The sequence below is a fragment of the Scomber scombrus genome, chromosome 11, assembly GCF_963691925.1.
Source record: "Scomber scombrus chromosome 11, fScoSco1.1, whole genome shotgun sequence".
In the NCBI taxonomy this organism is placed as follows: domain Eukaryota; kingdom Metazoa; phylum Chordata; class Actinopteri; order Scombriformes; family Scombridae; genus Scomber; species Scomber scombrus.
In genome coordinates, this window is record NC_084980.1 from 8,948,221 (window position 1) to 8,970,554 (window position 22,334).

At 39.0% G+C, this 22,334-nt stretch overlaps 2 protein-coding genes across 2 annotated transcripts; one reads left to right on the plus strand and one right to left on the minus strand.

The window, feature by feature from the left end:
- Positions 1 to 7,270: 7,270 nt before the first annotated feature.
- Positions 7,271 to 12,376, minus strand: ints15 (integrator complex subunit 15). Its single transcript, XM_062429281.1, has 8 exons — positions 12,304 to 12,376; positions 11,508 to 11,708; positions 11,194 to 11,415; positions 9,880 to 10,045; positions 9,428 to 9,705; positions 9,074 to 9,311; positions 8,661 to 8,700; positions 7,271 to 7,707 (listed from the first exon to the last, which is right to left on the minus strand). Exons 2-8 carry the CDS (start codon positions 11,700 to 11,702, stop codon positions 7,428 to 7,430), a joined length of 1,419 nt encoding a protein of 472 aa, XP_062285265.1. The 5' UTR covers positions 11,703 to 11,708; positions 12,304 to 12,376; the 3' UTR covers positions 7,271 to 7,427.
- A 1,029-nt stretch (positions 12,377 to 13,405) lies between these two features.
- rgs11 (regulator of G protein signaling 11) lies at positions 13,406 to 20,749 on the plus strand. Its single transcript, XM_062429162.1, has 17 exons — positions 13,406 to 13,468; positions 13,745 to 13,841; positions 14,054 to 14,104; positions 15,112 to 15,218; positions 15,460 to 15,511; positions 15,735 to 15,793; positions 15,935 to 16,011; positions 16,099 to 16,180; positions 17,237 to 17,305; positions 17,791 to 17,814; positions 17,966 to 18,027; positions 18,435 to 18,548; positions 18,771 to 18,886; positions 19,295 to 19,382; positions 19,469 to 19,607; positions 20,428 to 20,510; positions 20,611 to 20,749. The coding sequence occupies exons 1-17, from the start codon at positions 13,406 to 13,408 to the stop codon at positions 20,747 to 20,749; spliced, it is 1,422 nt and encodes a 473-aa protein (XP_062285146.1).
- Positions 20,750 to 22,334: the final 1,585 nt, after the last annotated feature.

Below are 22,334 nucleotides of genomic sequence, written 5' to 3' on the forward strand. Positions count from 1 at the left end.
AAATACCTTTACTGCACTACATTTTTTAAGAGCTATTAGTGACTAGTTATCTCACAGATCAAGAATATATATTGGAAAATGTGAGTTTATGAATATGATGTATTGCTTAACATAGAACTATACCCAACTGTGTATACAAAATACTTAGAGTCAGCTCCACTTCAACCACATACAAAGTATCAGTAATAAGGCTGGGTAGTGTTTTAAAAATGACTATACTGGTACTGATCCACATAGCCTACCCTTAAAGTGATACCAATACCAACTGAGTCCTTCATTCGATACCTATTATGTCAATAAAAGCATTAAATTGCAAAAAATGCCACCACCCCTCCAATTATTTAATTTTTACTTGAAAGTGGGCCAATCACATGTCGCATTAAATCAAAGAAGGCTTGTGTTGATCGGCTGTGGGAAAGTACATACAAATAATTATATTTTCTAGCTCTGGGTGCAAAAAGATTGATTGTAGGTATCGTTTGATGTGAGATGTTTCGATATTACTTGGTATCGATTTATTTTGGTCGATACCTTAAAGGTATCAAGTACCAATTCCTTAATCAGAAATGATCTAAATGTTATAATGCTCTATTGAGAAAATATAACAATACCCAGGGCCTCATATGCCTCCATACGGACAAGTAGCCTACATTTTATGAGTTGTAAATATTTGTGTACTTTTACCCAAGTTAAAGTTTGAATGCATGACTTTTACTTGTAATGGAGTATTTTTAGAGTGAATTATTCAGATTCTTTACTTTTACTCTTTCACAGCTGGTCATTGTGATCTTACAGATTGAGTATCATAGATGCACTCTATATAATATAAGTCCTATATATGTACAGCCATGAGATATATTATGGAGCAAATTGAAAGTAAATTGAAATGTTCAGAATAAATGTTGCATATCATCACACAAACTTCTCTCTACAAAACATAGGCATACCAGTATTTTCATTTGGAAATAAACCAGGAGTTCATTTCAACCATAGGTTACCATGAATAACGCCCCCTCCTTCCCCCCAAGTGGGTCACAGACAAATCGGCGACACCACACAAACCCTGACTTTCCGTCTGCTGCTCACCTTGAAATGAGAACAAACATAATACCAGTGTGCCAAGCACTGTTAACTTTTCAGACCCCAGAATCCACAAAATAAATTTTTTCCTAATGCTTCAGCTGTGAAAATATCAGCTTAAGGAGAGAGGGAGAAAGGAAGTGCAGACCTATTTATTTTGGTCGTCACTGTGCTGACTAAGACAGAGCCCCAGATTTTTTTCCATCTTAGTCGTCTGGGATAAATTCAACTTTTTCTCGTTGTTTAACTTAAAAGTGAACTCATGACATAGATGTTTAGAGCTAATATCCAGAATAATATGGTACATTATTATACCATATAACTTGCTGTCACTGGCGCCAACACTGGTCAATTATTTAGTGGTAAGACTGAAAAAAACACACAAATCCTGTGCTAGCAGCTTTAATGTGGGCTATATTGATAATCTGGTTATTATATTACCCAGAGCTGTGTTCATACAGACAGAGTTAGCAAATCAGACAACCCTGTGATTGGGTATTTGTGGTGGGCAGGGGCAAAGCTGTAGCCACTGGTGGTAAATTATTACTAAATCTTTGTAAACAGGTAGTTCTCCTTTTATTTTGACAGCAGGTTTTGCAATCGTATTTATTTACCATCACTTCTAACAACTGATTATTGAACCAAAACAGCCCGTGTTACCGTCCTTATAAGTGCTCTTTTGGATGTCCTCAGTAATTAGATGTTTATGCCTGGTGCCAAGCTGCTAACATGGATTTTGTTGAAACCAGTCATTAGCTGGTCTGAGTCTAGTTTTGAATAATTTTCCCACAGCATAATTTTCCCACATTTTGTGTCACTTTCCATCATTGCTTTGAAATCCAAAGTTCACTCATACTAAATGTTCTCTGGTTGTTAGAACTTTGAGGTTCATATCCAAGATTACACTGCTGTATATCTCCATCTAGACAAAACATTGGACACAAAGGGAATTTATATCTGTCCTCTCTTGGAGGCAGACAGTCTCACAGTTTAGACACTGATTTAGAGTTTTGAAAGTTCAAGAGCATTCAAGTTGTTGTTGTAGTTTCGTGGAATCCAAGGCCAAGAATGCAAAGTCACTATAGAGGCTGTTGTCAGACAGGATTTAATTGTCTCTTTTTTCTGTGTAATTATTACCTGACACTCTGGTGTGGCTTGGATTAGTGTTAGACCTTACAAGCAGCATGTAATAATGTTCAGGCCTGCCTGTGTTCTTTGGTTGAATAGTTAACTCTGTTGGATATGTTGGAGGTGCACAGCACAGCATGCTAACAGTTCTCACAGTATCTGTAGCTGCCATTCATGGCACTGTAACAATACTCCAACTGTGCAAAAGCAGAGGAGGAGGCATTTTCTAAGAAAAATATATTACACAAGGTGGAGGTGGTTCTGGACTTTCACTGGAAATGTCTGTGTTTCATAAAAATGTATAAAAAAACACGTGTACAGCATGCAAATTGCACACTATGACTCATAGACTGCAGGGTTACTTTACTAAAATGAGTGAGAAACACCACATGCAACACGTTAGTTCCCTGGTAAGTTTGAACAACAGTCTGTTTTGTGAATGCACAGATTTGACAAAGAAATAAAATTATTTGTTTGCAGATATTAGCAACTGACTGAGTAAAGTGTTGTAAGCTTATCTGATGCTTTTGTAGGATTATATTGTATTTATATGAATGATTAACATTAGACAACAATAGATGTCAGACTTCCTTCGATGCTGTATAATATCTGCAGGTCTGGGCTGAGATATCTCTATAACTATTAGATTGATTGACACGAAATTTGAAACAGATATTGAAGGTCACTAGAGGAATAATTCCAATGACACTCTAGACTCTGAGGCCTTACGCTTTCATTTAGCACATTGATCAGATTAAAACTTCAACTCGTGAATTATCAAATATGTTGGTTTATGATTTAATACCTGAAAAAGACATTCTCATCCACCTCAGCTGTACTTTGTGTTTAGTGCAAATAAGCTAAGGTCTACATGCTAACAGGCTCAACTGAGATGGTGATCCTGGTAAATATAGCTGTGTCTAAATACAGTCTCACAGATCTGCTAGTGTATGAGGGTCCAAAAGTGACACTGGAAATAAATAAATAAATAAATGATCATGGTAAAAAATAAATGTGCCCTCTCCCCAAAACAAAAGAATAAGTGCCCAAAAAACAAGAACAAGTAAATAGATTAATGGACAGTAAATTAACAAAGACTTCTATACTTTAAGTAATTAAGTTACTTAAATTAATAGTAATTAATGGGGAAATAAATTAATACAGAACATAAAATTAATACAGAATATAAAATCTATCTTTTTGGCAAAAACTTTATATATTAAATATTTGCATTTTATTATGCTCATTTAATTATTTATTTGCTTATTTATTTATTTCCCATGATACTTTTGGGCTCCCATACAAGAATGGTTGCAGATTCTTGGTCTCTCTTAAGCATATCAAGACCCATTAAGGAACACATCAAACGACACGGGAAAGACAAACAGTGAGATTAACTTTTCTGTAATGCACTGTATAACTGTACCTCTACTGAAGCCCACACTGATCTCACAGAAGCCTTTCGTTTTTTGAAAGAGGTCAAGACTGTATGAGAAATGAAAGCTCTTCTGTTTCCCATGATGCTTTAAAATCCCACTAAAACTGTTTTCTCTCCTTTTAGGCTTTGCAGGATGTAAACTCAATATCTGTGATCGTTTTTACTTGAGAAAAGCAAACGAGGGTGGTCTCACAGCTATCACTAGCTGGTTTCATAATCTTTTCTGGATGTCCAGGGATCTGACTAAACAAGTCTGTACAATATACATAATGATAACGTATTCACCTAAGATGCCCAAAAGTCAGAGGAGATTTGTTCTTGTTCTTTCTCTTCCTCCCATTAAGGTTGAATTCATTTTGCAAATATTCATTTATACTTTCATATCTCCAGGTGCTCGGTTAATTCTGAAGCTGCAGGTGATTTTCAGGCTGTATTTATCACAGAGGAAGTGCAGATAAATGAAATGCTCAACAGCTGTTCTGCAAAACCACGAAACAGAGGGGAAGACTGGTGAATATATGTTCCATTCTCTTCTCTCTACCTTATGTTATTAGAAAAAGGAATCACTTGTGGTGTTTCAAACCTCAAGCTTAAAACCTCATTGTGACATTCAGCTGATAAAAGCGCTAGCAGAGCATCTGCCTGATCTAGATCAATTCATAGGGACACAAAGTTAAGGTGCACTCATTTGCCTCAGTGAAACAGATTTGGTGTGTTTGGCAATGGGAGGTTTTTCTCCCTCAGGAAACTATGATTATACAGCTGCTGACACAGACAGTTCTACCCAACCACAAGCACACCTGCAAGGAGGGAACCAGACCAACTAAAACCAAGATTTCTTCTGAGACCCATGGAAAATCTACTGTTTACTTACATATAACTGCGTGCAGACATGCACCGTCAAAACCGTCTCTAGCCAGCATGTTTAGTGTCATGGGACACTGGCACTTGTTCCACCTTAGGTTGCTGATTGCTTAAAAAAATACTGGGCAATTAAACACAAAGTGTGGTAGACAAATTAAGCTTTGTTTGTCTTAAGGCCACCTATGATCACAAAAGGCTAAGAGACATTAGGCTGAAAGGAAAGGACCGTTTTGAATGTGTTATTTCTTGTCATTTTTAGGTGATTTTGTCAATATTGACACCAGTGTACTGAATTTGAAAGCCTGATCAGTCTGAGCTTGAGTTCACCCGGCAGCTCCAGTATGATTGATAGAAACAAACCTCATGCACGCTCTTAAGTATGAACACTTGCTTACTCATTGATGCCGCCTTTTTCACTTGAATCATATCTTTTTCTGTCACCTTTAAGCAGCCCAACAGTAATGCATCACTTTCCAAGTAAAGATATCCTTATCACTGTCCCACCCATGAGGGTTGCAAATCCCCTAGAATGTACAATTCAGTGCAATTCATGGACATATCATAATCAGACTTCAACAGTGTCCACTGCAAACCTGTGAGAGACAGTGTGTGAAGACGGACACGACTGTCTCCTGGAGTAGACCTGAGACTTCATGTCATGGTGCAGTTGTTCCAGGATGTCTTACAACTGCACTATTGTGTATAGATTGTATTTCATTTGCGTGACTTATTATTATTTTGTTTGTTTATTTTTCCCAGTTCTTATGTGTCTACTTTGTTTCCTGCACTGCTCGAACATGCACATTTTCCCTCCGGGGAAAGTCTTATTTTATCTCGAGTCTCATCCTGTAGGGTGTTTCTAGTAAAACAGATGAGGAAGTAGCAACAGCTAATCACTGAAACAATTCTTAACTCGATAAAATTCACAAAGTTCGAGCAAACATCGCCCTTCCAACTTTCCTCGTGATTTGTCCTTGTCTATGTCCTCATTTCCTAGATAGCTTCTGTCCAGTTGATATGGAAACTCTCACCGACACTGTATCCCACATGAAACCCTCATCCAGTCATCTGGATATCATTACAGCTAAATTGTTGAGAGGAGTGATGGGGGGAAAATAGACTCTAGTCTGCTCCAAATTTTAAACAGCTTTGTCACATGTTATTTTAGAATAGCCTGTATTCAGCCACTGCTAAAAGAACCTGACCTTGATCACCAGAGCATCTCATTTCATTGTTATGTAGACGATACACAGTTATATCTCTGTATTAAACCATCTGAATGCAGCAAGATGGCCACGCCACAGACTAGAGCTGCTTAGCTGATGTGGGAAACAATCACAAAACCATTTCCAGTTAAAAACAAGTTAAACAAGTCCCGCCACTGCCTAAGGGCTCTGCTTAGAACCTGGATGTTGTCTTTGACAGTAAGCCAACCAAATCATGTTTCTACCAACTCAGGAATATTTGGAAGATCAGAGCAATGTTATCTTTTACCAATACAGAGAAGACGATTCATGCTTTTATCCATTCTCAAATATTACTCATGACTTAAATGGCTTTACATGGCTCGGCACAAGAATACAACATTCAACTCTTCACTTCTTACTGTCCAAAAAAGCCTCTTAGACCTGCTTGTTGTCCTAGAGTCCAGGTTAAAGACAAAGGATGATCAAGCTTATTTGCTGTACTGACACCTCATCTTCAGAAGATTAGTATTCAATCTGCTGACACTGTTTCCGTCTTTATATCCTGTCTTAAGACACATTTCTACTTTTGTCTTGTTCGTTTACATAACACAGCTCAGTTGTGCTCATTTTAAGTTTATTGTAATAGTTTTTCTTGTTTTGCATTGTGGATTATTTATTTGTAAATTTCTTTTATAAATTATTTTATATTACATGTTGTATTTTACTGAGAGTGCTATGCAAATAAAACTATTATTAATAATTCTGAGAAGTAGCATACAAAAGCATTTCTCTGTATGTTTATTTCCTTCTCAGCACAATGGCAGGCATACATGTAAATTATGGGGAAGTACAGGTAAAAATAGGGACGTTAACTCATCATGCATGTCTATTAAGATCCCCAAAACTCAACTGCACTAGCCATCACAGTGTGGACCTATAACGGCTGATGCAATTCTCATCCTTGATGAGGGCAGCTGGGGTCCTGGGGAGGTTTTTTTTTTTGGTGTGTTGAAGACGAATGATATGTTATCTATCTCAAAACATGGCCCAAGTACGCACAGGGCATGGCTCCAAGAATTGACATATTTGGTTATGTAATAACTCACGTAGGTTTGGGACCAAGGTGAACCATCTCCCTTTACATATTTGTGCCTTTTGTGTTAAGCATTTGTATTATATTTAACATATAAGACAAGCAGTTTGGTGTACTCCTCTAATTGATATTGTGTTTCTAACCAATAAGATATGTTTTTCCTCATTAAAGAACTTGTTTTCTTCTTCCGTATGATAAAAATAGAATCACACATAAAATTTGCCTAAACAAATAAGCCTATGGTAGAGTGATGTTTCCATGCCAGCTTGCAATTTGTAAAACTTTGAATAAAACCCGGTAATACAGGTCTTTTTTTCTTTGTCAGTTAGTTATCCAATTTTTCTGACACAGTACCCTCACTTGAAATCTGATGGATTTGAGGATGGCAATATGGCAACAGTGACCTCATGTGGTCAGTATAAAGAACAACAACAATGAAGTAAAAAAATATTTATTGGACAAACATGGCAGCCTCACAGACTTAGACCTATTAGAAGCAAATGTGCTTATTAACATCATAATACATAAATCGTCATACCCGCACATCAAACTCATATTGAAAACAACATTCTTTATCCACCATCCACACACACACACAGACACACACACATTTTCACATCTGCAGACATTATTTTCTTTAGTGGCTGGGTCGGAAAGGGAATGGTATCCCTGTCATGAAAGGCTGAGCGGGGTACTGGGGATGAGAGGAAGGATGGGTGGCTAGAGGTGTGTGTGGGGTGTGTGCAGGGTGTGTGGGATGTGTGGGGTGTGTGGGGTGTGTGGGGTGTGTTGGATGTGTTGGATGTGTTGGGTGTGAGGCGATGGGAGAATGGGCAGCGTGTGGGCTGAAGGCCAGCGGAGGAGTGTGGATGTTGTTGTAGTACATCACTGGGCCCGACAACACCAGCTGGAGCAAGCTGTGACAACAAACACACAAACATGCAAACAGAGAAAGAGAAGAGAAGGGATACAAAATGTTAAGATGGAGACAATCTCACATTCTGTATAGTAAAACTTGGAATGTTTGGACACATGCACAGGCAGACTGCTTTAGGTTGTCTAGGTCTAGGATAATGTGATGGGTATTTTTCACTGTTTTATAGACAAATCAACCAACAGATTCCATAATGAAAATAATCATTACCAGCAGCCCTAAAATCAACAACTTCCGGCTCTGAAACTGGACCAAAATTTTGTAACACGCCAATTTTAGCGTTGAAATACTGCAGAATTTTAAACTAACTGTGTTTACAGTACCAGTAAAAAGTTTGGACACACTTTTCTCATTCACATGAATGAGTAAGTGTGTCCAAACTTTTGACTGAAACCACAATTTACATAAATGATAAGCAAACAAAAGTGTGACAAATATGGGCATGACACTATCATCTCTTACAGACCATTGCTGTTAATATGTTACTAGTTCAAACACAGTTCCCACTGTTGTCTCTATGCACCGGTGGGTTAAGGTTAGTCCTATTTTCAAAGACAAAGCAGCCAAAAACTGCTCAAATACTCAACTGCACCAGAAATGAAGTTTATTCCATACATTAAATAAAAGCAGATGAGTGTTTGTTTGAATTAAAGAGGCACAGTGTTGTTATTATAGATCTGTAACTCAGCTAGTAAGTTTATTATACTTCAGTTCTGCACGACTCACTGTCCATAGATTTGAAACAGACACACACATAGTGTAGAGTTTGCTCTCCACAAGGGGGCACTGATTTTAAGATGGTATTTTGTGTGTTTTCTACATAGGTAACCCTGAAGCTGATGCTGTACTGACCAACCCATTGTAGTGTAAAGTTATAGATTAAAATAAGGTTACCAGTGAAAACATGTATCAAATAAATAAGTAACTGATTCTTACTTGTTGTGAGGAAGGCGGGAACAGATGGCTCTTAGGTCCTCTGTAGAGACAAGACAACATATAATCAGCACTCACAGCATGATGAGTTCATATGATGACTGATCAAACCCTTGTTAATCAGCTACTTGTTTAGTCATCACTTAAAGCTTTGATCTGTAACTTTCAATAACGTGTTGTCCTCTACAGGTGTACAGTAAAGGAGTTGGAGTTTTTTGCAGAAAGTAACATGTAGTGAAAATGTTTGTTATACAATAGTTTCACACAAAAACAGAGTTATGAGCAATGTGTAATTGAAATCTTTGCACTTGGTTGGAAGAGAGCTTTGTAAGTCCTTCCTAAAATGTAAATCTAATGTAATTCTTTCTTTCTTATGTCTGCTTTTCTGGCTTCCTCCTAATTTTTCATGCTCGTACCTCTCGAACAGAGCAGGGCACCGTTGGCCATGGCCACCTGCAGAGCCTGTGCCAGCCGGTCCAGAGCCAGCTGCGACGCTGCATGTGTATCAGCGGATGATGTGTGTGTATGTTTGTCGGCCTGGTCCAACAGTCGGGAAAGGTCAGAAGTCAAAGTTGCCAAAGAATCCATCTGGAGCAGTGCCAGGCGACCAAAAAGCCCTTTCTCATTTAGTATGTTTGCTAGGAGCATGAAGACCTAGATGTAGCAGGAGATGCACCATTATATGTTAGAAGTTTGAATATATGCATGCATATACTGTAAATAAATGGATGTTAAGAAACACATATACACACACACACACACACACACACCTGTAGGACACTTAGATGGAGTGTAGAGAAAAGCGGTCCCACTTCTAGCTCACTCTCAGTGCTGCCGTTTGTCAGCGCCTGCTTCTTGTCTCTCCTGTAGGCCAGTGGGGCTTTGACGCACCACCGCACCAACCCCCCTAATGGTGTGACATCAAGTGAGCTGATTGGCTGGCTGCCAGAGAGGGGCGTGTTCAGGAAGGTGATTAGGACGAGGCGAGGGTCATCTTGGATCCATGACACAATCATCTGAAGAAGTTCTAGGGGAGGAGTGAGTTCCTCTAAAAAACACAAACGTGGTTAAAATGATAACAGGATGTTAAAAAAAAAAAAATTATATTCTATTTGAGCCATGTAGCAAGAAACCAGCTCCGATCTATTTAAAATAATCTGTCTAAATGTTAACATGATGCATTTTCCATTCATTTCCCTTTTGTATTATCCCACAAAAGTACCTGAGGTGAGGTCGTAGAGGGTGGTAACAGCAGTGATGAACTGGCAGCAGAAGCGTGGGCTGGCGCTGTGGATATTCTGCAAGGTGGGCACTGAGCCTGGAACCATACTACAGTAGTCGTCTACTAGCACTTGAGCCAGGCGAATGCAGTACACACGGTGGGTTCTCTGCCAGACGCAAACACATCCAGAGGTATCAGAATCCACGTACACACACAGGGGTTCAAATATATCACACATAATAGCACTCAATCAGAAGTGGCCCATGTATTCTCACACTTGAGGTCTAAAACATAAATTGAGTAAATAACAATAGTAACTTCATTTGTATTGCACTTCTTAAAAACAAAGTTTAAAAAGTGCTTTACATCCAATAAAAATCAAGGAGACAGTGATGCAAAATGACCACAATAAAATAAATAGAGGGATTTAATGAAGTATAAAAATAATAAAAACAATAATAGTATTATTAAAAATAGGAATAAAAGGTCACATGAGAGACTTTTTAAGAGTAAACAAAAACAAACAGTTAAAAACAGAAACGGAACAGAAAAAACATAAACACAGCTCACTGGCACCTGTGTTGTGCTGTAATATGCACCCCTGCTGTGAAATGCACCTCCCTCGCAGGATACATAGAGATTTTATGGTTATATGACTTGAAACAGTAAACCACATTACATTTTCAGGACTGCTGATATTCTGAATCTGAAGGCTATGCTTTTACACTAATATGATTAAGCTATTAACAGGCCAACCTTATTAAAAGCACATACTTTTGAACCTTTAAATTGGTAATAAAAGCTAGGATTATTTAACTGTGTGAAACACCTTTCATTTCATTTCGTAATTATAGCTGGGATATATTTCCAGAGAGAGTTGTTAGTTTGCCTTCATTATTAATCTGTCATGAATTATGTGGTTTAAGAATTATGTGTGGAGAAGAACCTCAGTTGTTTACACTCTTCTAAAAAGTGAAAATAACCAATGTTCTTGTCTTCTATACCCTTCACAAAGAATTCAAATATGAGACAGTTTTTCCTTGTTCATCTGGTTGCATTATTAAGGTGAATGCTAGTGGGTGCATTTCATGGCAGAGGTGCTTACTACAGCACAACACACCAGACACCTCAACGGCAGTACATAAGGAATGGATTCCTATGAAAGCCTGTCTGTTTAAGTGTTTGTAAGTTTGTAGAAGGGCTTTCAAATATAAAACTGATTTAACAAAGCTTTGAGAACACGTACAAGAACACACTTAATGCATAGTATGCATAAAGCTCAGTGTGTATGTGCACCTATGTTAAAAAGCTCACCTGTAACCAGGTAGCAGCGCATTCCAAGATAGGAACTCTGCCCACAGCAATTGCCATGGAGACCAGCTTGCCCAGCAATCCCATGCGACTTTCATCTGCCTGGTTGCCTTGGAGACTGAAGAGGGCGGAGAACATCAGTTGACGGACAGTGTCACGACTCTGCTCCTGGAAACAGCTGCACATGATCTCCAGCAGCTGCAGCTCCTGCAGGGCACTCATTCTCTAAAAGAAAAGCACATTTCATTGATGGTCTGCATTTCAGGGTCTGTATACTGTGTATCGTGTATGCACATGTACACAAGGTTGTAGGTTACCCTTGCTGGTGTGTTTCTGTCCTTTGGTGAGTGCAGGATGAACTCTTCCACCAGCTCCAGGGTTTTAGAGTCGACCTGAGGAGGCTGCCTCCCTGACTGCACCAGGTTACAGATGTAGATGTCCAGGTGGTACAGTAGCTCCTTTGCTGCACTCAGTACATCGCGAGGCAGCAAGGACTGACGAATGTCACCCATCACCACCTGACAGAGGACCATACACATTTCACACCTTCATTAGAAGTTAAAATGTGTTGCTGAGATGCCAAGAGTACACGTTATTGATGAGGTATATGTGTTAGGAGCAAGATGAATGCTTGTGATCATACCTGGAAATATGAATGTACATGAGTCATGTCTTGACTATGTAAATGTATCAATGTTTCAAGTTACTCTGACACCATGGTATCTTATATATCAAGGTATTATTGTAATTATTGATTTGTGTGAGACTGTAGCAAACCTCATGGTGGAAAGCATGAAATGATGACAATTATATACATAAAAAAAGGGTGGCATGTTATTATTATTTGTCCAGTATGTTATTCCACTGTTAAACAATTGTGATTATGTTGTTGTGAGTAGATATCTTACATGCTGCTAAGGAGTAGCAGCATGTAAACTATCATGAACACATCTAACGTTAGCTTTGATACAACAGTGCACAGCTTTCTTGCTAAGGCTAGTGCTAGCAAGGTCAGCTAAAAGACAGTTTTCTACTCCGCAAAAAAAGTCTCACGTGCGTTAAATGTCACTACGTCATTGTCAAGAAAACACGTGTATTAAATTGCGGTCTTACCTTTGTTAAATCTCTTAATTTAGAGAATAAATTGAATTTAAGCGGTGAGAGCAGTGACTAGCCTCAGAACGACGACAGTACCGCTTCCTGCTACGGAAGCTCGCGTGGGGGAAAACTGCTGTCATTCGCATTTTGAGTAATAGAGTATTTTCATTGTTGGCCGCATACACACTCAATACACCACAAATTCAAAACTAAACTTGTTTCAATTGTAAATTATCATAATACACAAATACCTTAACTTTTTCAAAGGTTAAACAACCATTTTATACTTTCCCACACATAATTATGAGAAGACTACAACGGCGTATTAAGGCCATATATGTAAAAAATAAAATAAAAATTATCAGATTAAAGTCGTAAATTTACGAGAAAAAAACTCAGGATATGCTCTGACATTATAAAAATGTGTTTACATACATGGCCCTAATACACTGACGGAGGAGGCATATTTAGAGTAGATTCGTTTTACGCTGTATGTATCGTTGGAGATGTTTAGTTATACATTGCGTTACCACATTTTTGCTAGCAAATAGGTTATTTAGTGAAGACAAACTTAATATTTCGTAATATTCAGACTCAATATTTCAAAATGACATAAAAGGAACTGTTATTTTTAGGCTTTATTGTATGTGAACCTATGTTGTAATTAGCCTTTATTGCTGGTTATTATCAGGTTTGTCAAAATGACGCTTTTACTAACTCGGTATGACTTATAAATGGTGCTGTGGTGAAACTATAATTTTTGTATAATTTGAAATGTCCTGTTTAGCTGCGAGTTTCTCTCATTTAAATGTTGTAGCTAGTTTGTTTTTCCCCCCAATAGGCTTAGGCTATATATATATATATATATATATATATATGTAAGTGGCAAACACACATACAAACACATATATACATACTGTTGTTTCTGCTTATATGATACTGAAAATCACTTTACTATACTGTAATCCTCTCTAATCTACACAGCGGCGCGCCTGTCAGGCACCGGACCGCTGGATTGGGGAGGAGGGGGGCGGTGCACTCTTTGCTGCGCGCTCCCGGCAGCGCGTCAGTCTTCCACTTTATCGTCCCATCGAGTGATCCCAAAGCAGACCGAAAGATGACCATCAACACCCTGGCTAAAGGAGGCTGGCACCGGGAGCAAATGACATGTTTTCGAAAAGTAAGACTGTATTTGTCTGTTTTCTTTGATTTTATTATGTGACATATGATAGGCTGCTGGGCATAACTATGTATAATTCAGAAAAGATCCAGCACATTTGAACGGATGCCAGGATGAAAACAAGTTATGAAATTGTGGTAAATGTATTGTGTGCCTTTGTCTTTCTCAGAATTTGTGACTCATATACTTATATTCCATTTGTTTCTATGTGTGTTCATGCATGTCTGTGTGTGACTGCATGTGTGTTTGTGTGGACCCCCCCCCCCACTCTGACAGATGGAGAAAGTGATTGTGGCCATGCAGGACCCTGACATGGGCATGAAGATGAGAAACCAGAGGCTCCTCATCACTGTCATCCCACACGCCATGACAGGTGTGTGCATGTCTCTTTAATGTCAGTGTGCATTAGCATCTGTGTATGCATGTGTGGATATGCGGGTTGCAACTTGTGTTTGTCCCGTTGGTCATGCATAATGCAGCAGGGAATTTTGGAGAATACTGTGTGCTTTGCAGAGTAGAAAGAAGGAAGTTTGTCATTTGTTCTTGTCACCCCCCTGCTCTCCCTCTCTTTTTCTCTTTTTGCAGGCCGTGATATTATTGACTGGTTGATCCAGAAATACATCATATGTGAGGAGGGCAAGTAAATATTAATAAAATAATAATAATACAATTGCGTTGAGTATTTTCTAGGATCTAATGTGATTCCCTGTTTCAGTTTGACCGGTTTGTTGTGTCGTTGCTAGAGTGTTGCCAGGATATGGTGTTTTCTCTTAAGCTGATGTGGTTCTAGTGATGTGTGTGTGTATTGTGGGGGTTGCTGTTTCCAGTAAACAGGAATGGGGTGAACCCCTGAGGACTGAAGTTTGATTAACTCACCTGATGATCCTGGTTTGATTAGTGTCCCTGTGGAGGTTTTTTCACCTCAGGAGACCTCACTGCGCCTGAACTAAATTAGAGGTTGGAAAAAAGTAGTCAGTTGGTCGCTTTTGCCTCTGAATAGACTAAAGGAGGAAAGAGAGGAGTTTGTTGGCAAGGGACAGAGAGTGGTAAGAGCTGATTAAAATGCACTGCACAGCTCTTTTTTTCTGGTAGCTGTCAGTCATAAAGTAGGGCTCTCTAACAAATGAGGAGAGACTGAAGATAGATGATCCATTTCATCACCGGAACAAAACATTGATTTGAGAGAGACTGCTGACGGGGTGCAGCTTTTTGATTTTTATTAAAAAAAACCTGTCACAGTATTTGGTTTCCAAATTTAGTTTGTTCAGCGTGAGAGCTTCATCCTTAATAAAATCAACATCTCTTTCATGTGCTATCAAACATATTGCAGAGATTTTTTTTTTAAAAACAAAAAGAAACAACTTCTGATTCTAACTCAGTATAGCTTGTAATTTACATCTTAGAAAGTGCTTTACAAAGAGGACATGGAATGCCTTAAATAAGCTTTTTATATAAAGGAAGTTAGAATTACTGTTATTATAGGGCATAAAGATTCACTATAACCTTAAACATATGTGTGCAGGGTTAACTTAGTTTAGATGTTTACTCTCCATACACCCCCGATTATCACCTGAGTACTTTGAGGCAAACTGAGAGAGAGAGTCCTGTACTAAGTTGGATGCTTCTTCTGTGGTGTTGAACAGAGGCTCTGCACCTTGGTGCCATGCTTGTGAGATACGGGTATATATATCCACTCAAGGAGCCGAGATCCCTCGTGCTGCGTCCAGATGAGACGCCCTATCGCTTCCAGGTAAAACAACCATCCCTCCCTGACTTGCTTCTAATACCCCACAATTCCTACATGTACTTTTAGCTAGAGCTTCACCCTCTCTCTATCCCTGTCTGCCTCCCGTTCTCCCTCTCTCTCCATTAGCCCACTTTCTAATCCTCCATCCATCTGCCACTCTCTACTGCCACTTTTTCATCACACGCTTCCGCCATCAATCTCTAAATCAGAACTGTAAAAAAAATATGTCATTTATTTCTTTCAGACTCCTTACTTCTGGACTAGTACCCGGTGGCCTGCCTCAGAGCTGGATTATGGTAAGGATGTAAACTAAAAGGGCATCTGAAGGGGTGACGTGAAATTTTATTGTGAGGGAAAACAATGATTTTCTACCCATTATTCTAAACGAGAAACCTTCCACTTTGAATATAACATTTAAAGGAACTTCATACCAAGACAAACTATTTTAATTCTCAGATTTATTTAGCTCTGTTTCTTTTTTGTTTTTGTTCTTTGTATTTATTCCTCAAATCCCAACAGCAATCTATTTGGCCAAAAAGAACATAAGAAAACAAGGAGAACTGATGGAATATGAAAAGGTAAGGAAAGAGTATGCATGTTATGAATTATGCACCAGTAAGTCAGAGTTAATGGACCTTTGTCATCATGACTTTTCTAAAAGCTAGTCATCTTTTCTCCTCATATTTACATCTTGTCCTCTCTGTCCTCGTCCTTTTCAGGAGAGGTACAGTGTGTTGCACAAAAGGATCAATCACACCTGGGACTTTGTGGTGATGCAAGCCAGGGAGCAACTCAGGTGCCCTCACATGTACACATACACATATACACACACTGACACACACGTGCACAAAAACATAAAACTCACTGTGTGATTTATATTTAGAGCATCCAAACAGAGGCGGAAGGCTGACCGTATTGTCTTAGAGTGTCAGGAGCAGGCTTATTGGCTCATCAACAGATCCCCGGTATGTTCACTCTTACTCTTCTGTACTGTACTCTATACTGTGTATCTACTCTGTACTATACTATACTGTACTGCACTGCACTATACTGTACTGTACTGTACTGTACTGTACTGTACTGTACTGTACTATAATATACTATACTATACTGTACTGTACTGTACTATACAATACTGTACTGTACTATACTATAATATACTAAACTATACTATACTATACTATACTATACTGTACTGTACTATACTATACTATACTATACTATACTATACTATACTATACTATACTATACTGTATTATACGATATACAATACGATATGATACTGTCCTGTTGTGTCCTAGTGTCCCATAGTGTTCTATACTATACTATACTGTACTGTACTGTACTGTACTGTACTGTACTGTACTGTACTGTACTGTAATGTACTGCACTATACTATATATAAAACAGTCAGAAGTCCCACTAACATTCAGCCACAGTCCCCTCTGCCTTCTACATGAAATATTCAACCCATCTGGTAAAAGCTTCAGCTCACAACTAGAGAAAGAGAGAGGGCAAAAGACAAACAGAGAGGGAAAAAAACTATGATATTCCAAGTGTTACTTAAATACCACAGTAGTTCATCTGACCAATCTCTTTTAATCATTTCAAAAGCAAGTAAAGAGTGGAATGGTGAGTTTTAGGTTAAGCATGAAGGGAAGGGAAAAGGGCATGATGGGAAGTGTAAAGGTATTGTGGGGAAGTGGGGAGGCTGAAGTAGAGGACAACGGTTTGGAGGAGGGAGTCCATCTTTTCTTGCCATCATGAATTAGGGACGAGGGCATGGAGAAAAAGAAAGGGAAACCTGGGAATAAAAGTCAGAGCTGGTGGAGTGGAAAATTCAAGGAAGGATAAGTGCTCACTCACACGCATCTGCACATGAGAGAAAGACACACACACACACACACACACACACACACACACACACACACACACATACACACACACACACACACACACACACACACTCAGTGACAACAGACTCAGTTCATTATTGTTGTGTGGATATGTGTTTCTTTCAGCCTGGGGGGCATAATGTGCTGGACATGGGTCTAGAGAGAGAAAATAACCCCAATTTACCAGTTACAGTGGTCAGTGACCTCATCACATTTCTTTACTTCCTGTTTTATATTCCCTTCTGAAAAAAATAATGTGATAACACGCCTGCTATCTATCTCTACCTTCCCTGTTTTATTGCTTTTTATCTTTCTTGCTGCTGGGATGGTTTCAAAGTAAGTGCCCCATAAGCAGCACTATACTATGGACAATTACATTAAAGTCAAATCTTAATTCTAAATGGAGGCTGGCATTTTCATGGTGGAAGCCATCTTCTTGTTCCACATTCAATTTTCTCCTAATTTAATAAATGCTATAATATGACCAATATTTTAACATACACTGTATATTTCTAAGTTGTCAGCAACCATCTTGTCTTCATATTTAAAAGTTATAGTTTGCATGGATTAACACATATAAACACATGCTGGCTCCTACTATTGTTGTCACTGTATAAATGTTGAATGCAACCATTGTGTGACCTAACATGATGACGCAGTGTTTCTCTTAACAGAACTAGAACAGTGACTACTACAAAAGAGAGGTAAACATCATGTATAATTTACACTCCTTCACTTTAAGCACATCAAGTGCATATTATAGCTTACCTTGTGTGTGTGTGTGTGTGTGTGTGTGTGTGTGTGTGTGTGTGTGTGTGTGTGTGTGTGTGTGTGTGTGCGCGTGCGCTCTCTCAGATTGATACCTGTAGAAGGGCCCTTGGAAGAAACCGTGTGAAGTCATCCATCTGCCTTGAAAGGTGTGTGTCAGTCTGATGACCATGCATATGCAGACACACATATATGCTTCCATGAAAACACATATATATTTATATAAGACCTAATGGATTTGATGCTGCCTGAATTGAACTCTATGCCTTTAGCACACACACGCAAACCCATGCACATACGTACGGCTTAGTGCTCCCACTACAAGAACCACTAATGGATGCTTCCTGAGGCAAGTTGGAATTAGTCGCCATTAACTCTTATGATCTGCAGCACTAATACAATAATACTGTGTGTGTGTGTATGTGTGTGTGTGTGTGTGTGTGTGTGTGTGTGTGTGTGTGTGTGTGTGTGTGTGTGTGTGTGTGTGTGTGTGTGTGTGTGTGTGTGTGTGCTCTTGTGTTGGTGCATGCCCTTGCATTTGTGTGTGAATGTGCAGTTTTCTGAAATACAGCGAGCAGTACCATAACCATGATCCCATTATGCAAGGCTGTCTTCCCAGCAACCCCTGGATCTCTGATGACACTGCCCATTGGACAATGAATGCAGAAGTGTGAGCGAATACACACATTCACACAAGACACACACATATAGATCATGTCAAACTTAAACTGCGGTCAACTATAGTTGTCCATGCATTTAAAACATGAATTTAACTTTGCTGGTTTCAGCTTTTTTCATATCTCCTTATGTTCATAGTTATCACAATAGTTTGCTTTAAATATATCTTGCATATGTATCTACCGTTTTTATGTGTGTGCGTTTCTGTGAGCAGGGTGCCTACCCCAACACGTCTGCGAGTGGAGTGTTGGAGCTTCAGCTTCATGGAGCTTCTCAATGACGCCATGGGGAGGAAGGAGTTCATGACCTACCTGGAGAAAGAGTTTAGTGGTGAGAAAGAGTAACAGAAATGTTGGTTTACATATTCAATACTTTGAATAATTTACTTTTAAAATGTCATCTTCCACAACATTTTAACTTAAACATATTGGGCAGCTTCCCACACATACAGATCAGATCCAGACACAGTTCATTCAGCTGTTGCTCTGTTTAAAAAGCATCAAGTCTCCATGCAGTCAGTAAGTGAAAAAGATCCCACATGCTAGCAGCTTGAAGAGGTTGTGTTTTGGCACAGAAGTGCTTTGAGCTAATTGCTAACACCAGTATGCTAAGAGGTAAATGGTTTTTCGCAGAAGCTGCCAATGCAATAAAGTTCTCACTGTATGTCATTTTAACCTGCATCACTGTTGTTTTATTCAGCTCCATCCGTAACCTAAACCTCTCTCTGTCTCACACCAGCGGAGAACCTGTGCTTTTGGCTGGCCTGTGAGGAGGTTAGACATGGAGAAACTTCCAGAATCATAGAGAAAGTGGAGGAAATCTACGAGTACGTGTACACACACACAAACAAGCAAAAATACACACTTTCATTGTAACTTTCAAGTGACCACCAATATTGTGCGTGTGATTTAGAAATTTCCTGGCGCCTGGAGCTGCACGCTGGGTGAACATTGACAGCAAGACCATGGATAAGACTTTAGTGGGGATCCAACGCCCACATCGCTTTGTCATGGATGATGCACAGATGCACATCTACTTCCTCATGAAGAAGGTTTGACCTATCAATTGTCTTCTTAGCTAACTAACTAACTAACTAACTAACTAACTAACTAACTAACTAACTAACAGACAAGCTTAAATTATTGCAACATATGCATATAACTTGATGTTCACTGTAATTAATTTTCATATCATACAGAAATGAAAAACCACTGGCCATGGGAAAGAACCGGAAAATCACATTAAAAAATGAATATTATAGTCTGTAGAAGCTGGTATCTTTCTTCCGTAATACTGTACCAGTCATATCTCTGTTTAAACTTAGTTTGGTAATAAAATAGTTAGGACTTGTGGGACAATCATGTCTTGAATTTTGTCTTTGATTAGAATGAAATGGTGCTTTGCCATTGTCTCATAGATAGTCAAAACTGGCAGCAGGAAAGCTGGCTGTAAGTGTACATCAGTGGGCACATAGAGGTGAATGCATGTCAGCATCAGCCTGTGAAAAGAAGCCGTATTTGGAGATGCGTTTCTGGATTATTTGTCCTACAGGCAATATAACTGTAGTGGACCCAGTATTGACCCTTGAAGGATGCCATATTTTATGTCAACTTTCCTAGATATAAAATTCCCAAGAAACATAAATATTGTTGTATGTTTAGACAGAAAAAGAGCCAAGCACATTTAATTAGATCAAAACATGCATTTTCACCTTTAGGAAGTGTCGAATTTCTTCAGTTCCGTGAACTAAAACCAGACACACAAAAATTACGATTTTTAAGGTAAGCAGGCAGTTATTAGAATGGACTTTGGAGCTAATGTTGTGTGATGCTATTTTGTGTGTGTGTGTGTGTGTGTGTGTGTGTATTTAGGACTCTTACCCAAGATATCTGAAGTCTGACCTATACAAGAACATGCTGGCCAAAGCTGTTGTCCCCCAGGAAACTAAGAAAAGGTGAAAATTCACAGACCACTTTATTCTCCTTTTACATTAACACACTCACTCCTTCTCTAGCATTTCTAACTTTTCCTTTCTTTTATCACCTTCCTCTCAGTGTGTTCCCCTTCATGAGACGCCAGCGGCACGCAAGCCCCTCCCCTGCTCAGGCTACCGGCCAGGCGACGGAGGAAGACGGGGGTGCCAAGGGAGCCGGGCAAGCAGGTACCAACTCTGCAGCCGGCTCCCATGCCTGATGCCGGGACAAAAAATCACCTCAGTCTCCATTGTCTCTTTTAGTTGTCATATCAAACATCCAAGGAGTTCTCCTCTGCTATAACTCTGCTATAAGCCAGCGCTTTTCTCTCACCGCTGCATCATTAACAGAGCTAGGATTTCAACGTAGAGCTTACTCCCAGAGCACAGGTGTTAATGCATACCTCAGCAGCATCTCATCTTATTCCCAGAGCTCGAACAGAGAGGAGCTTTTAGTGCTACTGTAACAGCTACTGCTGAATATTCATACTGCATCTACATCCCATCTCAGTCCAAAAACTGATCGCTGGTCTTGCTACTGACTCCTTATACCAAGTCTTTCTTTTCTCCCTCAGTCCATCCAGACTCTACTCTTTTAAGGTTTTAGCAAAAGGGTTGTTAATAGAACAATAGAGATGTACAATATATAATTAGCAGAAAGCAGGTTTGTGATTATCGTACAGTGTGCTTCTTTTGTTCATTCCATGCTGGAGTTGGTCACAGTGATCGGTGTTACTGCCGCTGTTGTTGATTTTGTTTGAGCATGTTTTCATCCCAATAAAATGTCACAACAACATTCAGTGTTGTGTTGTGCTCTGAGCTCTGCATGCTGAGGTTATCTGTGAGTGTGTGTGTGGAAGGTTAAATCTTCCATCAGGCTCTTATATTTTAATTTTTATGTGACACCATCATCCCTTTTCTTTTTTTGTTTCCTTCTACTTACTCTCTTATCTTTCTTTTACGTCTTTGTAAGTTTAAGTATAAATTAAAATACAAATTTAGTTTAGCCTTTACTATTACACTCCAGGTGTGAGGCCATAACCTGCCATATAATTTAGGCAATCATTAGAAGGAGATTAATCCAATACATTTACTGAAATATGCTTTATCTTCATTTAAGTTTCATCCATTTGAGCTAAATCCAGAGGCAGTTTTCCGCCTGCTATTTGGTTTGGGCAAAATTTTCCTTTAATGTTTTCCTCATTTAATAAATACTTTAAGTTTTTAACTTCCTTCTCTTCTTTGGTTCTGTAGGGGCTCCTATGTTGTTTTTTCTGTGGGTCTGGTTCCCTCTACTGGAGGGGTACTGGAGTGTTCACTAACTGGAAATCAATTGTTCCCCAATCTCATGAACATACTGTATTCTCTTGAACATATGTCTACTTGGTGGCCTTTGTCACAGGTTATGGCATTAGTGGTTAGGCATTATATGATCTGTGATTTTGTGAATTTCCCCTCATGGTTTTTCCATCTCACATGGTTTTATTTTGAGGGAGATATTTGGCAAAATAGCTAAAAATATATTTTTAAAAATAGAGGAAATAAACATGATTTTGTCATGCCCCACCCCCAGGCTGCTTTTGCAAAAAATCTGACAACATATCACCACTACTGCTAAGCAATACTTCCGTTTAGGTGTTATTTCAGGTTAAGCAAAGCAAAACCCCCCACAAAAAAAACCTTATGTCAGCCACACCATAACAATAAGCAGTTAGTCTTGATGTTGTGTGTGACACTCCGAGACAGCTTTGCAGGACCTGACAGCCCATCAAATTTACTAATGGAGGTAAGCTACATAACACAAGT

Excerpts from the sequence above, each read along its gene's own strand:
- ints15 (XM_062429281.1), bottom strand. The coding sequence starts at position 11,702 with ATGGGTGACATTCGTCAGTCCTTGCTGCCTCGCGATGTACTGAGTGCA. Across the intron at positions 10,046-11,193 it reads GCGCTGCTACCTGGTTACAG|AGAACCCACCGTGTGTACTG; the intron begins GTGAGCTTTTTA and ends TGCGTCTGGCAG. Across the intron at positions 9,706-9,879 it reads CCTCTACGACCTCACCTCAG|AGGAACTCACTCCTCCCCTA; the intron begins GTACTTTTGTGG and ends TGTGTTTTTTAG.
- rgs11 (XM_062429162.1), top strand. The coding sequence starts at position 13,406 with ATGACCATCAACACCCTGGCTAAAGGAGGCTGGCACCGGGAGCAAATG. Across the intron at positions 15,512-15,734 it reads TGCCTCAGAGCTGGATTATG|CAATCTATTTGGCCAAAAAG; the intron begins GTAAGGATGTAA and ends AAATCCCAACAG. Across the intron at positions 18,549-18,770 it reads TGGACAATGAATGCAGAAGT|GGTGCCTACCCCAACACGTC; the intron begins GTGAGCGAATAC and ends TTCTGTGAGCAG.